Source organism: Dendrobates tinctorius, unplaced genomic scaffold (genome assembly GCF_039654945.1).
Source record: "Dendrobates tinctorius isolate UK_male_01 unplaced genomic scaffold, ASM3965494v1 ptg000219l, whole genome shotgun sequence".
Classification (NCBI taxonomy): Eukaryota; Metazoa; Chordata; class Amphibia; order Anura; family Dendrobatidae; genus Dendrobates; species Dendrobates tinctorius.
Genome location: NW_027361886.1, coordinates 3465693 through 3482836, shown reverse-complemented (window position 1 = coordinate 3482836; position 17144 = coordinate 3465693). Strand labels below are relative to the sequence as shown.

General features: G+C 42.5%; 1 protein-coding gene across 3 annotated transcripts in view; it reads right to left on the bottom strand.

The window, feature by feature from the left end:
- Positions 1 to 11214, bottom strand: part of RFXANK (regulatory factor X associated ankyrin containing protein) — a 75427-nt gene extending 64213 nt beyond the window's left edge. The window contains exons 1-2 of one of the 3 annotated variants that reach the window (XM_073555124.1): positions 10080 to 11214; positions 3200 to 3285 (exon numbers count right to left, since the gene is read on the bottom strand). In XM_073555124.1, coding sequence (XP_073411225.1) covers positions 3200 to 3285; positions 10080 to 10366 — 373 coding nt within the window. In that variant the 5' untranslated portion in view covers positions 10367 to 11214. The remainder of the gene's footprint in view (positions 1 to 3199; positions 3286 to 10079) is intronic. The other 2 variants (XM_073555123.1, XM_073555122.1) reach the window with 2 other exon arrangements.
- Between the last annotated feature and the right edge of the window lie 5930 nt (positions 11215 to 17144).

Here is a 17144-nt window from a genome sequence, read left to right as displayed (position 1 = left end):
TTTCCGTTAATGATATGCCCATGCTTCGGAGTGGGACTGTAGGCAGAGTCTTATCTTCATGCTCTAGGTCAGAGAAACCAAGGAAAGACCTGCCCACCCACAGGCCACCCCAAAGCACAAACAGTTTTTCTCTCTCTATCTGATCGCACCTCTCTCCCGATTTCACTGACATCTGCAACCTCAGGATGCAGATTGCAGGGTAATTATTTGTGTGGATGGGCCCTACTATACATAAGGGGGCTGTGTGTGAGGGCCCATACTTGAATACAAGGAGAAGATCTGTGTGGAGAATCATACTGTGTATAGGGGTCCTGTGCAAACCATCATATCATGTGTGGGGAGGGCTTGTGAGCAGGGCTGTGGAGTCGGTATAAAATGGTCCGACTCCTAAAATATATAATAAATTGGGTACAGTAGTTCAATGCAGAATGTGCTGAATATTTTTTCATAGGAATTTGGGAAAGTTATGAAATGTCCTATAAATGGCTGTTCTATTCCTGATCTAAGGCTACATTCACACACAGCGTTTTTGCTGCGTTTTTTGAGGATACATTTTTCAGCTGCAAAAGCAGATCAGCTTTTTAAAACACCGCATCACCTGAAAGGTTTTTGAGCTCATAGATAATGTTTTCAATAGAGCAGATTAATAATCTGCTTTTGCTATCTATCCATTTATCCATATCTGTCTATCCATATCTTATCTGTACCAAAAAGAATGAAAGTCGGGTAGCACACAGAATAACACTTTTTTTTTTTTTTTGCACAGGTACACCTCATAGCTGCCCAAAAGGATGCGCAGGACAGGCATTTCACTTCTTCAGTAACACATCAACATCAATTGATAGTTGGAATAAATAGACTGCATTCACCACATCTTAAGGTGCAGGCTTTATTTTCAAGTGTAAGGTTCTGCAGCAGCTGAGGTGTGCAGTATGAGATTCTGCGGAACAGTATGAGGTTTTGATCCTGGCTAAAACCGTTTCTTATAGATATGGCGAACTCTCAGGTAACCATAAATGAAGGTCAGTGGACACAGGTGGCTGAATTGAAGGAATTGCTTAATCACCTATTTACCGTGACTAAAAAATTATAAGCTGAGGATTTAACTCCTGGCATTTTCATAAGGGAGTGGAAGAACTTGCTATTTTGCCTGTCCCAAAGAGGAGATTTAATCGCAGATGGCATTTCTGCTTCAATGAAATGGAGAGAGACACAGGTATTGGAAAATAAAAATTTTCTGGCAGCTGTTTATGTGGACCCATGTCATCGTATATTGTTTGATGATCAACCGATTACTAAAGGAAAAGAAGCTCTGACTGAGGTAGCAGTTAGGATGAGTGGACTACAGGAGGACTGCCAGGCGCAAGAGGACTCTGGTCCTGACAGTGCTACTGCTGCCATATCTTCATCCTCATCAGATGAGGAGTTTGACTTTGACAAGTATTTGGATGATATGGAGCAGGCAAAGCATTGCTGCAAGGAAAAAGATTTCACTCCATCTCCTATAGCAAGCAGATTGACCATATTTCAGCAAAATGTTTCACTTGCTCTCAAAGAAAAAGAAAAATTCAACCGTTCATCAAAACTGACTGTGCATGAGGCAATTCCTTTATACCCGGAAATTGTTAGAGATGTTGCCCATGTGGTTACGGCTTTGCCTCCAACCCAAGTTAGTGTAGAGAGGTTGTTCTCTAGCCTTAAAATTATTAGGTCAGATTTTAGGTCATCTATGGAGGAGGATCTGATGGAGGCAATTCTATTTCTTAGAACAAATTCATAGACTGCACAAATGTTATTTAGTATGTTTTTGTTTAAAACTGTTCCTTGCCACTTACATAGTTTATTACATAGTGTGATATATATATATACTGTGTATATATATGTAATCGATATTACATAGTGCATTACATATTTACAATTTATTAGTTTTCTGTGTTCTAAAGTTGTATTCCAATAAATATATATTATGTTCTATCTAAATGTCTTGATTATTGTATCATAGAAATTATTAAATGACTGATGTTCACATTGTACTACAATACATTTTTCACTTAAATATATAAGCAATATATGTGGGAGGCGGAGTCGTGGAGTCGGTGGAAGGGAAATTGAGGAGTCGTAGTCGCAGGTTTGGCTTACCGACTCCACAGCCCTGCTTGTGAGGGCCATCACATTGTGTGTGTGTGTGTGTGTGTGTGTGTGTGTGTGTGTGTGCGCGATCATTCTGTATTAGAGACAGTTTGAGGGACTATGAGATTCAAAATGAGGAAATGGTTGCACTCAATTGCATTAAGGCATGTCAATGTGAAATACATGAATTTTGAATAGCATAATGGCTTTTGAAATTCAGGAAAAACACATGAGATGCATAGCACAAAATTTGGCCAAAAAATGTGAGCCCATCCACCAACATCAAGGTAATCTCATGGATCGGATGTGTCCCTGACCTAACTGCCTAGTGTGTACACTTACCTCTGACTAATAACGTGGCAAAGTCTAGATTTAGGCCAGGATCACACATGCGAGGAATACGGCAGTCTTGCATTTTAATACCCACCACTGCCACCGGCACTCAGGAGCGAAGCGTTCAGCTGCATGTATTTCTATGCGGCCGCATGCTCCGATCCGAGTGCCGGCGGCAGTGCCGGGTATTAACTTGCGAGACTCGGCCGTATTCCTTGCATGTGTGATCCTGGCCTAAGAGGAAGGTCGGAACCAAATGTGATTTGGATGTATTTAAAACCACAGCAAGGTGAAGGGCGGAGTGCTCAGTCTGAAAGCTAGCATACAAATAACAGAAAACTGACGGCACATCATGAGATTCATCATACTGTATAGGGAGCTGTGGGGACATCATACTGTGTGGGTAGAGCTGTTGATCAAGGAACAAGAACAGCATAACAGTAGCATATGATTTATAAAAGGTACTAAACTACGTGGGTTTGATTTGCTGCTTCTGGTAAGATACATGTCGCAATCAGCCCTATCGTAACATGTATTAGCAGTAGCAGTGAGTCACAATACTTGTTTCTGCTCAATATTATAGTTATACAGTTAATATCAATCTAAAATAATATTTAATATATTAATATTGAGTAGAAGTAATATCAGTCGGTTAGTTCGACCTTCCACAACTCATGTGGCCCCTCAAGAAAATTAATTGCCTACCCTGAACTAAGGAATACCAAGAAATTCTTACCTGCCAAGTACAGTGAAAGCCCAAGGCAGAAGAGGCAGACTGCTGACTGCCGTATACTCCGGTTATCTATCAGAAACCATTCACACCTACATAGAGAAGAAAATATATTATTGTATGGCCGCAAGAGATATGATGGACTTGGTGGCACTTCTTTACACTGAAAGGTCCACTGTTTCCTGGAGCCATGTGGTTGCAGTAGCTGTCCTCAGTAGTGATGTTTCAAACTGACTCAATCTGACTTTAAAATCCTATTGCCTTACCACATTGCCCTTTATAGAGATGGCATACTAAAATCAAAGACTAGTGGTGATATATTCACCTTTGGTAAATAATGCTTTTTTTTTTCTTTGCATCGCCAATATAAAAAAAAATTAATTGCCTTGCAAAAATTTCCTAATTTTGTGACTATAGCTCCTACGCAGACCTCCGTGGGAAAACAAACCCAGGAAAGGTCTCCAGGCATCGGTAAAGGTCACAGAGCCCTGGCACATGCACACTGCAGTAATGCGCCTGCAAAGGAATGCGATGCCGAGGAGACTGTGTGGATAATGGAGGGAAGCATCATCTACACGAAGTTAGAAGGAGAGCCATAATCGTGAGAAGAAAGAAGGGGCCGGACCAAGAACATCGACACCCATCAGACCGGACCACCTCGCAGGTGAGTATAATAAATGGACTTTTTCTTGTCTTGCAGGTCGGGTTGGGGGCATATACAGTGGGTATGGAAAGTATTCAGACCCCTTTAAATTTTTCACTCTTTGTTCCATTGCAGTCATTTGATAAATTCAAAAAAGTTATTTTTTTTTCTCATTATTGTACACTCTGCACCCCATCTTGACTGAAAAAAAAATCAAATTTAGAAATTTTTGCAAATGTATTAAAGAATAACTGAAACATCACATGGTCATAAGTATTCACACCCTTTGCTCAGACACTCGTTTCCTTGTGATCCTCTTTGAGATGGTTCTACTCCTTCATTGGAGTCCAGCTGTTTTTGATTATATTGATAGGACTTGATTTGGAAAGTCACACACCTGTCTATATAAGAGCTCACAGTGAATGTCAGACCAAATGAGAATCATGATGAACTGGCCTAGAAGCTCAGAGACAGAATTGTGGCATGGCACAGATCTGGCCAAGGTTACAAAAGCATTTCTGCAGTCCTCAAGGTTCCTAAGAGCACAGTGGCCTCCTTAACGCTTAACCCCTTCACGGCCCATGACGCCTACGTAGGCGTCATGAAAAGTCGTGCCCAAACGACCTTTGACGCCTACGTAGGCGTCATGCTATAAATATCCCCCTGCGGGTCGGGTGACCGGGGTCACTGAAAGGTCACCCGACCCGCACACAAAGGACCCTTCAGAGTTAACACCTGGGGGTGTGGCTTAGCCCCCACGTGTCTACGATCGCTCTGATTGGCTGTTAAAAGTGAAACTGCCAATCAGAGCAATTGTAATATTTCACCAATGAAAATTGGTGAAATATTACAATCCAGCCATGGCTGATGCTGAAATAGCATCGGACATGGCTGGACACCGAGACCCGACCCCCCCCACACCGACTGACAGCACCGATCGGCTGCCGCCACCGTCTGACGGCACCGATCAGCAGCCGCCGTCATAATCTGCCCCCCCTGCCTTCCCTCCGCCCCCCCAGCCCTCCGATCACCCCTCCGATCACCCCCTCTTACCCTCCTTTGTGCCTCCGACCTCCCGCTATCTGTCCCGGTGTCCCGCCGTCCAGCGTCATGGGCGCCGCCATCTTGGAAGATGGCGGGCACATGTGCAGTGCGCCGAATCGAATCTGCAACGCTGCAGATTCATTCATTTATTTTGATCACTATGATAAACTTTCATAGTGATCAAAATAAAAATAGTAAATCACCGCCCCCTTATCACCCCCATAGGTAGGGACAAATAATAAAATAAAAAAAAATTCTTTTTTTTTTTTTCCATTAGGGCTAGGGTTAGGGCTAGGGTTGGAATTAGGGTTAGGGTTAGAAATAGGGTTAGGGTTGGACTAGGGGTTAGGGTTGGACTTAGGGTTAGGGTTGGACTTAGGGTTAGGGTTGGAATTAGGGTTAGGGTTGGAATTAGTGTTAGGGTTGTAATTGGGATTAGGGTTGGGTTGGGGTTGGGATTACGGTTAGGCTTGTGGTTAGGGTTAGAGTTGGGATTTTGTTAGGGGTGTGTTGGGATTAGTGTTGTGGTTAGGGTTATGATTAGGGTTGGGATTAGGGTTAGGGGTGTGTTGGGGTTAGCATTGGAGATAGAATTGAGGGGTTTCCACTGTTTAGGCACATCACGGGGTCTCCAAACGCGACATGGAGCCACCATTTATTCCAGCCAATTTTGCGTTCAAAAAGTCAAACGGTGCTCCCTCCATTTCGAGCCCCGACGTGTGCCCAAACAGTGGTGTTCCCCCACTTATGGGGTATCAGGGTACTCAGGAAAAATTGCACAACAACTTTGGGGGTCCAATTTCTCCTGTTACCCTTGGGAAAATAAAAAAATGGGGGCTAAAATAATTATTTTTGTGGAAAAAAAAAGATTTTTTATTTTCACGGTTCTGCGTTAAAAACTTCTGTGAAGCACTTGGGGGTTCAACGTACTCACCACACATCTAGATAAGTTCCTTTGGGGGGTCTAGTTTCCAAAATGAGGTCACTTGTGGGGGGTTTCCACTGTTTAGGTACATCAGGGGCTCTGCAAACGTAACATGACGCCCACAGACCATTCCATCGAGTCGGCATTTCAAAACGTCACTACTTCCATTCCGAGCCCCAACGTGTCCCCGAACAGTGGTCCCCCCCACATACGGGGTACCAGTGTACTCAGGACAAACTGGACAACAACTTTTGGGGTCCAACTTATCCTGTTACCCTTGTGAAAATAAAAAAAATAGTGGGCTAAAAATAATTTTTTGAGGAGAAAAAAATAATTTTTTATTTTCACAGCTCTACGTTATGAACTTCTGTGAAGCACTTGGAGGTTCAAAGTGCTCACCTCACATCTAGATAAGTTCCTTGGGGTGTCTAGTTTCCAAAATAGGGTCATTTGTGGGGGGTTTGCACTGTTTAGGTACATCAGGGGCTCTGCAAACGTAACATGATGCCCACAGACCATTCCCATCAAGTCGGCATTTCAAAACGTCACTACTTCCCTTCCGAGCCCCAACGTGTGCCCAAACAGTGGTTCCCCCACATGTGGGGTACCAGCATACTCAGGACAAGCTGGACAACAACTTTTGGGGTCCAATTTATCCTGTTACCCTTGTGAAAATAAAAAATAGCAGGCTAAAAATTTATTTTTTGAGGAAAAAAAAATATTTTTATTTTAACAGCTCTGCGTTATAAACTTCTGTGTAGCACCTGGTTCAAAGTGCTCACTATGCATCTAGATAAGTTCCTTAGGGGGTCTACTTTCCAAAATGGGGTCATTTGTGGGGGAGCGCCAAAGTTTACGCACACAGGGGCTCTGCAAACACGACATGGTGTCCGCTAACGATTGGAGCTAATTTTCCATTCAAAAAGTCAAATGACGCTCCTTCCCTTCTGAGCCATGCCGTGTGCTAAAACAGTGGTTTCCCCCCACGTATGGGGTACCAGTGTACTCAGGACAAACTGGACAACAACTTTTGGGGTCCAATTTATCCTGTTACCCTTGGGAAAATAAAAAATAGCGGGCTAAAAAATCATTTTTGAGGAAAAAAAAATATTTTGTTATTTTCATGGCTCTGCATTTATATATATATAAACTTGGCACACACCAAAGGTTTCTGATGCAGAAAGGTGATTTTTAATTATACAACAGTACATACATACACAGACGTTTCGGTCTAGGACCTTCATCAATGTACGATATATTGTACTGTGAGATTCTTAGTGACTGGGCTTTGTGAGATAGACCAATCCTGTGAGGAGGCACATGAAGCCGTCCCACTGCGTGGTGGTTTGTGGAGTGTGGACGCAGTATCCGCCGCGAATCCCAAGTGCTGCAAAGTGTGAGAGTGCTCACTATGCAACGAGATAAGTTCCTTGGAGGGTCTAGTTTCCAAAATGGGGTCACTTGTGGGGGAGCTCCAATGTTTAGGCACACAGGTGCTCTCCAAACGCGACATGGCAACCGCTAAATATTCAAGCATATTTTCCATTCAAAAAGTAAAATGGCGCTCCTTGCCTTCTGAGCCCTGCCGTGCGCCCAAACAGTGATTTATGACCACATATGAGGTATCGGTGTACTCAGGAGAAATTGTCCAACAAATTTTAGGATACATTTTATCCTGTTACCCATGTGAAAATGAAAAAACTGATGCTAAAAGAAAATTTTGGTTGTAAAAATTAAAATGTCCATTTTTTCATTCCATGTTGCTTTAGTTCCTGTGAAGCACCTGAAGGGTTAATAATCTTCTTGAATGTAGTTTTGAGTAGCTTGAGGGGTGCAGTTTTTAGAATGGTGTCACTTTTGGGTATTTTCTGACATATAGACCCCTCAAAGTGACTTCAAATGTGAGGTGGTCCCTAAAAAAAATGGTTTTGTAAATTTTGTTGTAAAAATGAGAAATTGCTGGTCAACTTAACTTCCTAACGAAAAAAAATGTTGTTTCCAAAATTGTGCTGATGTAAAGTAGACATGTGGGAAATGTTATTTATTAACTATTTTGTGTCACATAACTCTCTGGTTTAACCGAATAAAAATTCAAAATTTGAAAATTGCAAAATTTTCGCCAAATTTCCATTTTTTTCACAAAGAAACGCAAAAATTATCGCCCTAAATTTACCACTAACATGAAGCCCAATATGTCACGAAAAAACAATCTCGGAATCGCTAGGATGCGTTGAAGCATTCCTGAGTTATTACCTCATAAAGGGACATTGGTTAGAATTGCAAAAAATGGCCAGGTCATTAAGGTCAAAATAGGCTGGGTCATGAAGGGGTTAAATGGAAGACGTTTGGGACCACCAGAAGTCTTCCTAGACATGGCCGTCCAGCCAAACTGAACAATCGTGGGAGAAAAGCCTTAGTGAGATAGGTAAAGAAGAACCCCAAGATCACTGTGACTGAGCTCAGAGATGCAGTAGGGAGATGGGAGAAAGTTCTACAAAGTCGACTATCACTGCAGCCCTCCACCAGTCAGGCCTTTATGGCAGATTGGCCCGACGGAAGCCTCTCAGTGCAAGACATGAAAGTCTGCATAGAGTTTGCGAGAAAAAAACACGTGAAGGACTCCTAGACTATGAGAAATAAGATTTTCTGATCTGATGAGACGAAGATAGACCTTTTTGGTGATAATTCTAAGCGGTATGTGTGGAGAAACCAGGCACTGCTCATCACCTGCCCAATACAATCCCAACAGTGAAACATGGTGGTGGCAGCATCATGCTGTGGGGGTGTTTTCAGCTGCAAGGACAGGATGATTGGTTGCCATTGAAGGAAACATGAATGCGGCCAAGTACAGAGATATCCTGGATGAAAACCTCTTCCAGAGTGTTCTGGACCTCAGACTTGGCCGAAGGATCACCTTCCAACAAGACAATGACCCTAAGCACACAGCTAAAATAACAAAGAAGTGGCTTCAGAACAACTCTGTGACTATTCTTGACTGGCCCAGCCAGGGCCCTGACCTAAACCCAATTGAGCATCTCTGGAGAGACCTGAAAATGGCTGTCCACCAACGTTCACCATCCAACCTGACGGAACTGGAGTGGATCTGCAAGGAAGAAGAGCAGAGGATCCCCAAATCCAGGTCTGAAAAACTTGTTGCATCATACCCAAGAAAACTCATGGCTGTACTAGCTCAAAAGGGTGCTTCTACTCCATACTGAGCAAAGGGTCTGAATACTTATGACCGTGTGATATTTCAGTTTTTCTTTTTTAATTTGCAAAAATTTCTACATTTTTTTTTTAATCAAGATGGGGTGCAGAGTGCATTAATGAGAAAAAAATGAACTTTTTTGAATTTACCAAATGGCTGCAATGAAAGAGTGAAAAATTTAAAGGGGTCTGAATATGTTCCGTACCCACTGTATACAGCATTATAGAATGCTGTATATCATGACTTAAAGGTGGTGGTCGTATCTCATATTGGCTAAACCCGGTGACAGGTTCCCTTTAAAAACAGTTTCAAATTACTTAATAGAAAATGTAGCAAACAAGTTCCCCTCCTGGACTGCTCAGGTCTACTTTTTGGTTTGCTTTCTCTCCTTACCACATGCATCTGGAACTGCCACTACTTCATATCAATGTGTACCACCTGTTGTTCATTGCTAAGTGACACTCAGATTTCCATAGATCCAGATGTGTATTTTCTTCTTAGCGGTACCATATACATTGCTGCCCAAACATTTGCCCCACACTGTTTAGTAAATATCACATATGTATTTTTTAAGTCAAAGCTCTCCTTTAAGCCATCACACAACAGATTACCTTGGTGACTTACATTTCCATGTAAAATAGAAATAAATAAATGAAAATGTAAAAAATTATTTAAAAATTGTATAATATGGATTGTGGGACATTGTATTAATTGGCCATATATCTTACTTTGAAATAAGTTTTACTTCCTTTAAAACTGGTTGTGATGGGTCTGTTCCCTACTCTTGGCTGTGAGGCGTTAATGGTCATGTGTCAGCCTACCAAGCTGGAAGCAGCTCCTTGCTGTGACATTGTTTTCAGGAACAAAGAGCGAGGATCTGAAAACTGGAGCAGAGGCTATGGAGGCAAACAGGAGGTTATTGAAATGCATGGTTAGAGTGTGATCTACATGTATTGAGGAGGATGATGAAGGCCACTGTGCTTGGGAGACTGTTGATCTATCATTAGAATAGGGTTGTAATAGGTTTCCCAGTGCATTTTACACGTTATTGAATGAATTAACTCACCTCCTGGAATCTGGGTCCTCACGACAAACCTCAGCAGTGAAATACGAGTGGAGCAGACACAGCAAGAGGCAACTGGTATTGAGGGCAAGACACAAGGCAGCCAATACTGCAGAAGCTGGCAGTAGGATCCTACCCGCTGCAGGGCCTAGTCCCGCCGTGAGCTCCCCTTGTTTTGTAGCCGTTTGAACTTGGAAGATTAGGATAACTGAAAGAGAGGCCATAATGGCCGCCAAAATGCCAAAAAGTGCAAGGACTATAATGGACTGATGGCTGTAGTGAGAAGGCATTTTTGATCTCTTTGCTGAAGTGTGTTAGGATCTACAGTACAGCGTGTTCTGCCTACTACCACCAAATAGAGCAATCAGCTACAAGCACTAACGAAATTCTACCAACCAATACTATATGCAAAGCAATCATACAGAGCAAGGTAATCCCTAAAATGGCAATACCTATTACATTAATTATCAAGGAGTAGTAAAATAGACAACAGTAACTGTCTTCCAGTCATTGCTATGCCATGTCATATCAGCAGCATGAAGTACTGAGCGACTTTATATTGCTACACTATACAAACAGTCATTCTGGAGTGCAGTCTTCTCTAACCTGTCATGTACACACTATCTTACAAATAGAAAACTATTACCATAAATCACGACTACTTTTCTTAAATAAACATAAGTTGCAAGAACAAATACAAGCAAGGGTCAAAAAAGTAACGACCTATAAAAGTACAAAAAAGACAATCTGCTTACAGAATAATGTCCTTGGTAAAACTAATGTGCAAAAATTCTATAGCAGTATATAACATAGATAATTACACTACATAAAATCAAGCCTGATAAATCTCTGCACCTGCAGCCAGAAATTATCTGGGAACATCTGAAATCTCCTCCAAGTACAGAAAGTTGTTAAACATAATACTAAGCCACCATATCAACTTCTCCAAGATAAAAAGTCACAATTCCTTATTTTTACCTTACTCCCTGCAAGGAACCTGCCTTTTAACCTCTTGCTGGTCTCCTGAAAATAAGCTCCTGGGATTGCTTGACCATTTACAGAGAGTAAAAATATATCAAATTTGGACCAAAAAAATGAGCGTTCTGAAAAGATTGCCTCCTTTCTCTGATTCTTGGAAACTCTGGGGTTTCCAACAGGATAAAAGAAGGAATCTCTGAATTGTTTGGTCCAGGCACAGAAGGAGGGGGCATGGGCGGGAATTTCAACCGTCTTTTTAACCTCTTCCCTAACTAGAAATCATTGTGGTGACAGGGGGGTTAAAGCTATCACTGATTGGGATGTTGAGCATTTTCAATTCGTTTTTATAAATATTCCAGAATGTTCTGAATGGGAAATATAAGTTGTTTAATTTTCAGAAACTAGTTTGTTTCTAGGATTCTATTATATTATCAGTGCTGGCTAATTTAAAAGTATGTTCTAGAACATATGTATCAATTCTATAGAGCAAATATGTGCACCCAAAATGAAGTATACTATGCTAGACCTATGACATGGTCCTGTTAAAGTGTTGAAGTTGTGGGATGTTTATTATATGCAGTTCCATATTTTAAAATTCTGACAGCTCATGTCAATGTTGCTACGCGTCACAAAAGAAATACACTTTTTCATATCTACCCGACCCTCTGAGGCTGACATTAGTAAAGAATTTCTAGGGCATCTGGATAATTTTCTGATTCAAATTCTAAAAAACAAACATTCCTCTATGAAGAAATGATTGGATGAGATAGAATAGACTATTCAAAAGGAAGATGGAGTAGCGGGCCAGCACTCAATGTCAGCTACCCATCTGCTATCTTTTCTTCTCTTTTCAAAAGTCCTGTTTTGACCTATCCATCACACTGCTTTTCAGACAAAGATGTGGATTATATTCACTTCAAGGGTGGTAAAAGTGAATTAGCTATTAACATTGATTATTACTGGAACTCAAGCATTTTATATCTTAAGGAGTGTTAATGCTACATAATTTCAATTAGCTGATTTTTAGTAACATTGTGTAAGCAAGTAAAGATTTTTGTTAAATAAAACCTTATACAGTTTCCTATACATTTTGAGTGTTCAAGATCTCTTATTGCAGGACGTCAAAAGTAATCCATATTGGTGACTTCCAATTTGCTAAACTCTGTCCTGCTTGCAAAGGTGTTCAGTTCATTGCATTATATAATTCTGACCGCCTATCTGACAATCCCGACAAATGTCAGATGGATCATTACTGGGAGTGGGCTGCATGGGGACAGGAGTGGAAGGGGCCTTCTCTACTTTAAAAGTATTGGCAACTAAATGACACACACTGTTACAAACTGTGGTCGAGGAGCCTGGTCAAGAGAAGAGAACTTGCGCTCATCAAACAATTGGGAGCACCTGGCAGTAGAAAGAGCATTGAAGGGATTGTTACCTCATGTGCAGGGTCATCATGTGAGAGTGATGTCCGACAATCGAACTACAGTAGCTTATAAAAAAATGTCCACAGGACCAGGGAAGAAATATCAAAAGTACAATCATATAATCCCTTTTAAAAACATGAAACTTGATATAATGAGGTAAAAAAAACACCCCCCCTAGTGCAATAACACAATTACAAACTCTATACATTAATAACCTACGACAGCCCTACGCTAGACTGCTATCCCTTCCTGACAGTGGAGGTTGGCACCCTAAAAGATACGATTATTTGGTGCCCCCACACCGCGGCAGCTGTCCCAGACTTGCCCTAAATGACTCTTATAAACTACAGGTAGGAAAACAATAAGCAAATAAAAGAGATGAAAAAGATAGTGCTTAATATAATGCACAGGCTATTAATGTACAATATATATATAAAAGACAGGCTATTACATGTAAACATAGAGAAACCTCTTGTACAACCAATATATAGCAGCAAGTCTTGTCTTTTTGGGTATTAATAGACCACAGAAAATATAGATTCCATAAGCTACCAGTAGATAGTAGCCATCTTGTCTTTTTGGGTATTATGGCTCTGGGAAGAAGTGAAGCAAAAACGAAAATACCTCTGGTCATGAATGGGATAAAGGGATTGTCTGGGACTTTTACATTGATGATCTACTCTTAGATCAATATCTGATGGATGGGGGTGTGACATCCGGCACCCCTGCCGATGAGCTGTTCTTGATGCCAACAGCGGTTGGAAGTGATCAGTTGCGGAACTGCACAGCTATGTCAACTGTACTGTTGTCTCCTATTCAAATCAGTATGGTGCGGATGTGCAATACCGAGCCTCGGGCACTATATAGTTGACGGAGCAGTGCAGGTCTGCAACTAAGCACTTCAGGCTGGCACTGGGAACATTTGATCAGCGGGGGTGCCAGGTGTCGCACCCCATCAATCAAATATTGAAGACTTTTCTTAAAGAGGTTGTCCAGCTCAAATTGATAAGTCTGCAATCACTCTGTGACCTCAGAATTATGAATCCCCCCAGCGGTTTCTGAGACTGGACCAGAGGGTATTTATGAGGTATACATACTCCCAGGCAGTGAGCGCAGCCTTGCTCCCATTCCCTTATATTGAGCTTGGCCATGCCCAGACTAGTTATGTGGCCGTTTGTAGGGTCGGTGGGCCGAGCTGGGGGGTGGTCCCTCTCTTTACCGCACAGAGACAAAACAGAGACGAGATGGAGGCAGATTCTGGGTGCAACAGGTCCAAGTTTATTTCACTCGCCATCCGCCTGACGGCCTCAGAGCACACCGCACTTTCTTCACCTCACGGCCCTCCGTTTCCAGGGCCGCTTCTCACACACTGTACTCTATACTGGGGACGTGTATGCATACACCGTCCCCTCTTCACTCGTCGACGCTCCTGACAGGTCCGTCACTGTGGCCGCCTTAGGCCCGTAAACCAACAGTGCTTCCACTGATCAGTCGTCGTGTCAAATACGGTGTCCTACACCCAGTGTCTTGTCTCTTCTGCGGTTCTTCCTGTCAGGACCACCCCCCTGACGTTCTCTCTCCTCAGTCCCCCTGGTCTGATTCTCCTCAGAGTGCACGAATTGTCGTAGTCCTCCTGTCACCTGAGCTCCCCCTGGGGACTGGAATCTTCTGGAACCCTCCCTCAGTATTTATATCATTACCGGTTCCCTGTAACTCCGTCCCCCATGACCAACGGTTTCCTAGCCCTAAGCTGCTGTCAAGTCCTTTTCCTCACACTCCCCCCTGCCACCTTGTGGTCACCCAGGGTACTGCCTCGTCTGTCCGTCAGGTCACTGTCCCTACACGTTCAGTGCGCGTGGCCTCACTTCATACAAGTGTAGGAAAGCGAGGCTGTGCCCACTGCCCTGGTGTAAAGGCCCCGTCTCACTAAGCGATCTCGGTAGCGAGATCGCTGCTGAGTCACAACTTTTGTGACGTAACAGCGATGTCACCAGCGAGATCGCTGTGTGTGACAGCGATCAGCGAGCGGCCCCCCTGCCGGTATCGCTGATCGCTGGAAGAAACCTCTGGACATTTCTTTGGTCGCTGGCCTCCCGCTGGCCAGCACGCATCGCTGCGTGTGACAGGCGGGAGACCAGCGATCAGGTGTAAAAAATAATAAAAAAAAATTAAAAATATAGTTATTCTCACCTTCCGACGTCCCGTTCAGCCATCCTGCCTCCACGCTCCGGTCCCAGTGATCCTTTGCACGAATGACCACGAGACTTCGCGCTCCTGCGAGACCGTGACATCTCTCAGTCATTCGTGCAAAGGATCACTGGGACCGGAGCGTGGAGAGAGGCAGGATGGCTGAACGCGATGTCGGAAGGTGAGAATAACTATATTTTTTATTTTGATTCTATTTTTTACAGCGATGGCCAGCGATGCCGGGCGCTCTGCGTCGCTGTGCTGATCGCTGGTGAAGCTGTCTGTGTGACAGCTCACCAGCGATCACATAGTGACTTACTAGCGATCCTGACACCTTGATATCGGTGTCGGGATCGCTGGTAAGTCGCTTAGTGTGACGGGGCCTTAAGTGTAACTCATACATACCCTCCGTTCCCAGCTCAGAAACCAACAAATCCCCGCAATGCACAGTGCTTGTGCTGGGGAATTCATAAGTCAGCAGTCACACAGAGTGATTGCAGACTTATCGATTTGGACCAGACAATCCCTTTAAGGCTAGGCCATCAATGTAAAAGTCTTGGACAACCCTTTAATAAAGGCATGTGGATCAGATGAAATGGTGTGGCTGTAAATACGCCAACATGTGCCAAGCTATGCCAAAATATAGATGAAAAAAGTAGTACAAATGAAGACAATCAAACGATGGTGCAAAATTAGGCAAGTGTCTATAGATAAATTATTTCAGCCAGCGTAAACCATGGTGATAAATATTGCGCATTTTGAGACAGTCTAGTCTAAATATTGAAAAGAATTATACAATCTGCTCCAATACAGATTACTACAAAATGACAGTAAGTAAAGGCCTTAAAGAAGTGCACGGCTGATGAACAAGGAATGTAAGAAAACGGCGGAACGTTACATTTCATTATACAACTGTTTGCGGAATTTAGAGTGAACTTCCAATAGCTTGTCACTTTGAGCATTTACCCGGTAATACATCAGCACAGTGGTTAATAAGTGATTAATGAGGAATAAGGACCGACATTAATAAACATCACCTGTAATTATGCACAGGACACATAAGAGAAAGTTATTGATAAACTAGAAATGCTATGGTGAAAAGGTCAGATGAAAGTCACAAAACGGCAGATGAACCGTATCGGAACTGCTACCTTTTCACCCTGTTGCCACAATCTTTATGATACTGTTCTGAGTTTTACTGAAAATTAACATTAACTCATTATTTCCATTGCTTTAGTGTGTCCTAAGCTCAGTGTGTCCATAGGATTGTAGATACAGAAGACGAATAGTTATTAAAAGTGAATGAATTTCTAAGCATTAGTCATTTCACAATGTGCTGTGTGCAATAAAACTGACATTGTTAATGGGAGCTGCATTCATCTTCTACATTTGGCAATTCTGGGCAGTGCACCTATGTGCTTTTGTTGTCCTTCTTCCACCTTGAGCTTGGCACTGCCTAGTGAGCTCTCCTTGTTAATTGGTTGAATTAATTACAGTATATCTATGCATTTTTTCTGGTTATCAAAAGAGAAGCCGAGCATATGCAGTTACATCCTCCTTCTCTGCCTACAAGGGCACAAAGGGCAGAAAAATACTTTTTGTGAGCCAATGGAAGGGAGACTACGAAGTGAAGCTTGTATTCAGGGGCGTTAAGAACCTACTGGGAGAGTTGTAAGGTTGTCATGCAAAGCAGCCACAAACCACTAGTGCAGCAGAGGATGAAGAAAAGGGAAACAAACCAAAGAAGAAAACTATATTTTAAAGTTTAAAATGAATATTAAGAATTATTAACATTAGACAGGCCTGTCCGTTTGTCAATAAAGCTATGTTCCCACAATCTGGATGTAGCAGTGCTTTGGACACAGCGTATTTTCTCTGTGTCCAGAAGCTGCGTTCCATTTAACGCAGGTGAATCTGCTGTGATCACTCAACTATGCAGATTTTCCAATACATTTCTATTGATGTAATTTCTGTTGTGGAGACTCGCATCTCCATAAGAGAAATGGACATGCTGCAGTCCTGAAAGACGCGCCGCATGTCAGTGTCCGTGGGTGATCCGCAGGCGCACATGCATGCATAGTGGACATGGGATTTCTAGAAATCTTATCCACTATGCTGTAGCATCTGGCCGCTGCGGGTTTGATGCTGCATAAATACGCAGCGTTAAAACCACAGCAGCAATTCCCGAATATGGGATCGTACCCCAAGAGGTTGTGTGATTGCAACGTCTGATGATGTTGCAAGAAAAGTCAACATATGGAGCAGTAAAAAATGAAATACCAAAGGCATTGCAGAGAAACTGCTAAATAAAGCACCACTCCAGCATTTTTTAATTTAATTTTACTGTTGGAGTGGTGCTACTAATCTAAATTTCACGCATATAGTATTATACTCGCCAGCCCCATCTTCTGCAGGGTTTGACCTGTTGGATTGCTCCAGTGCTTGCTGGTGAGCCGGAAGTCACAACTAAATGTACAGG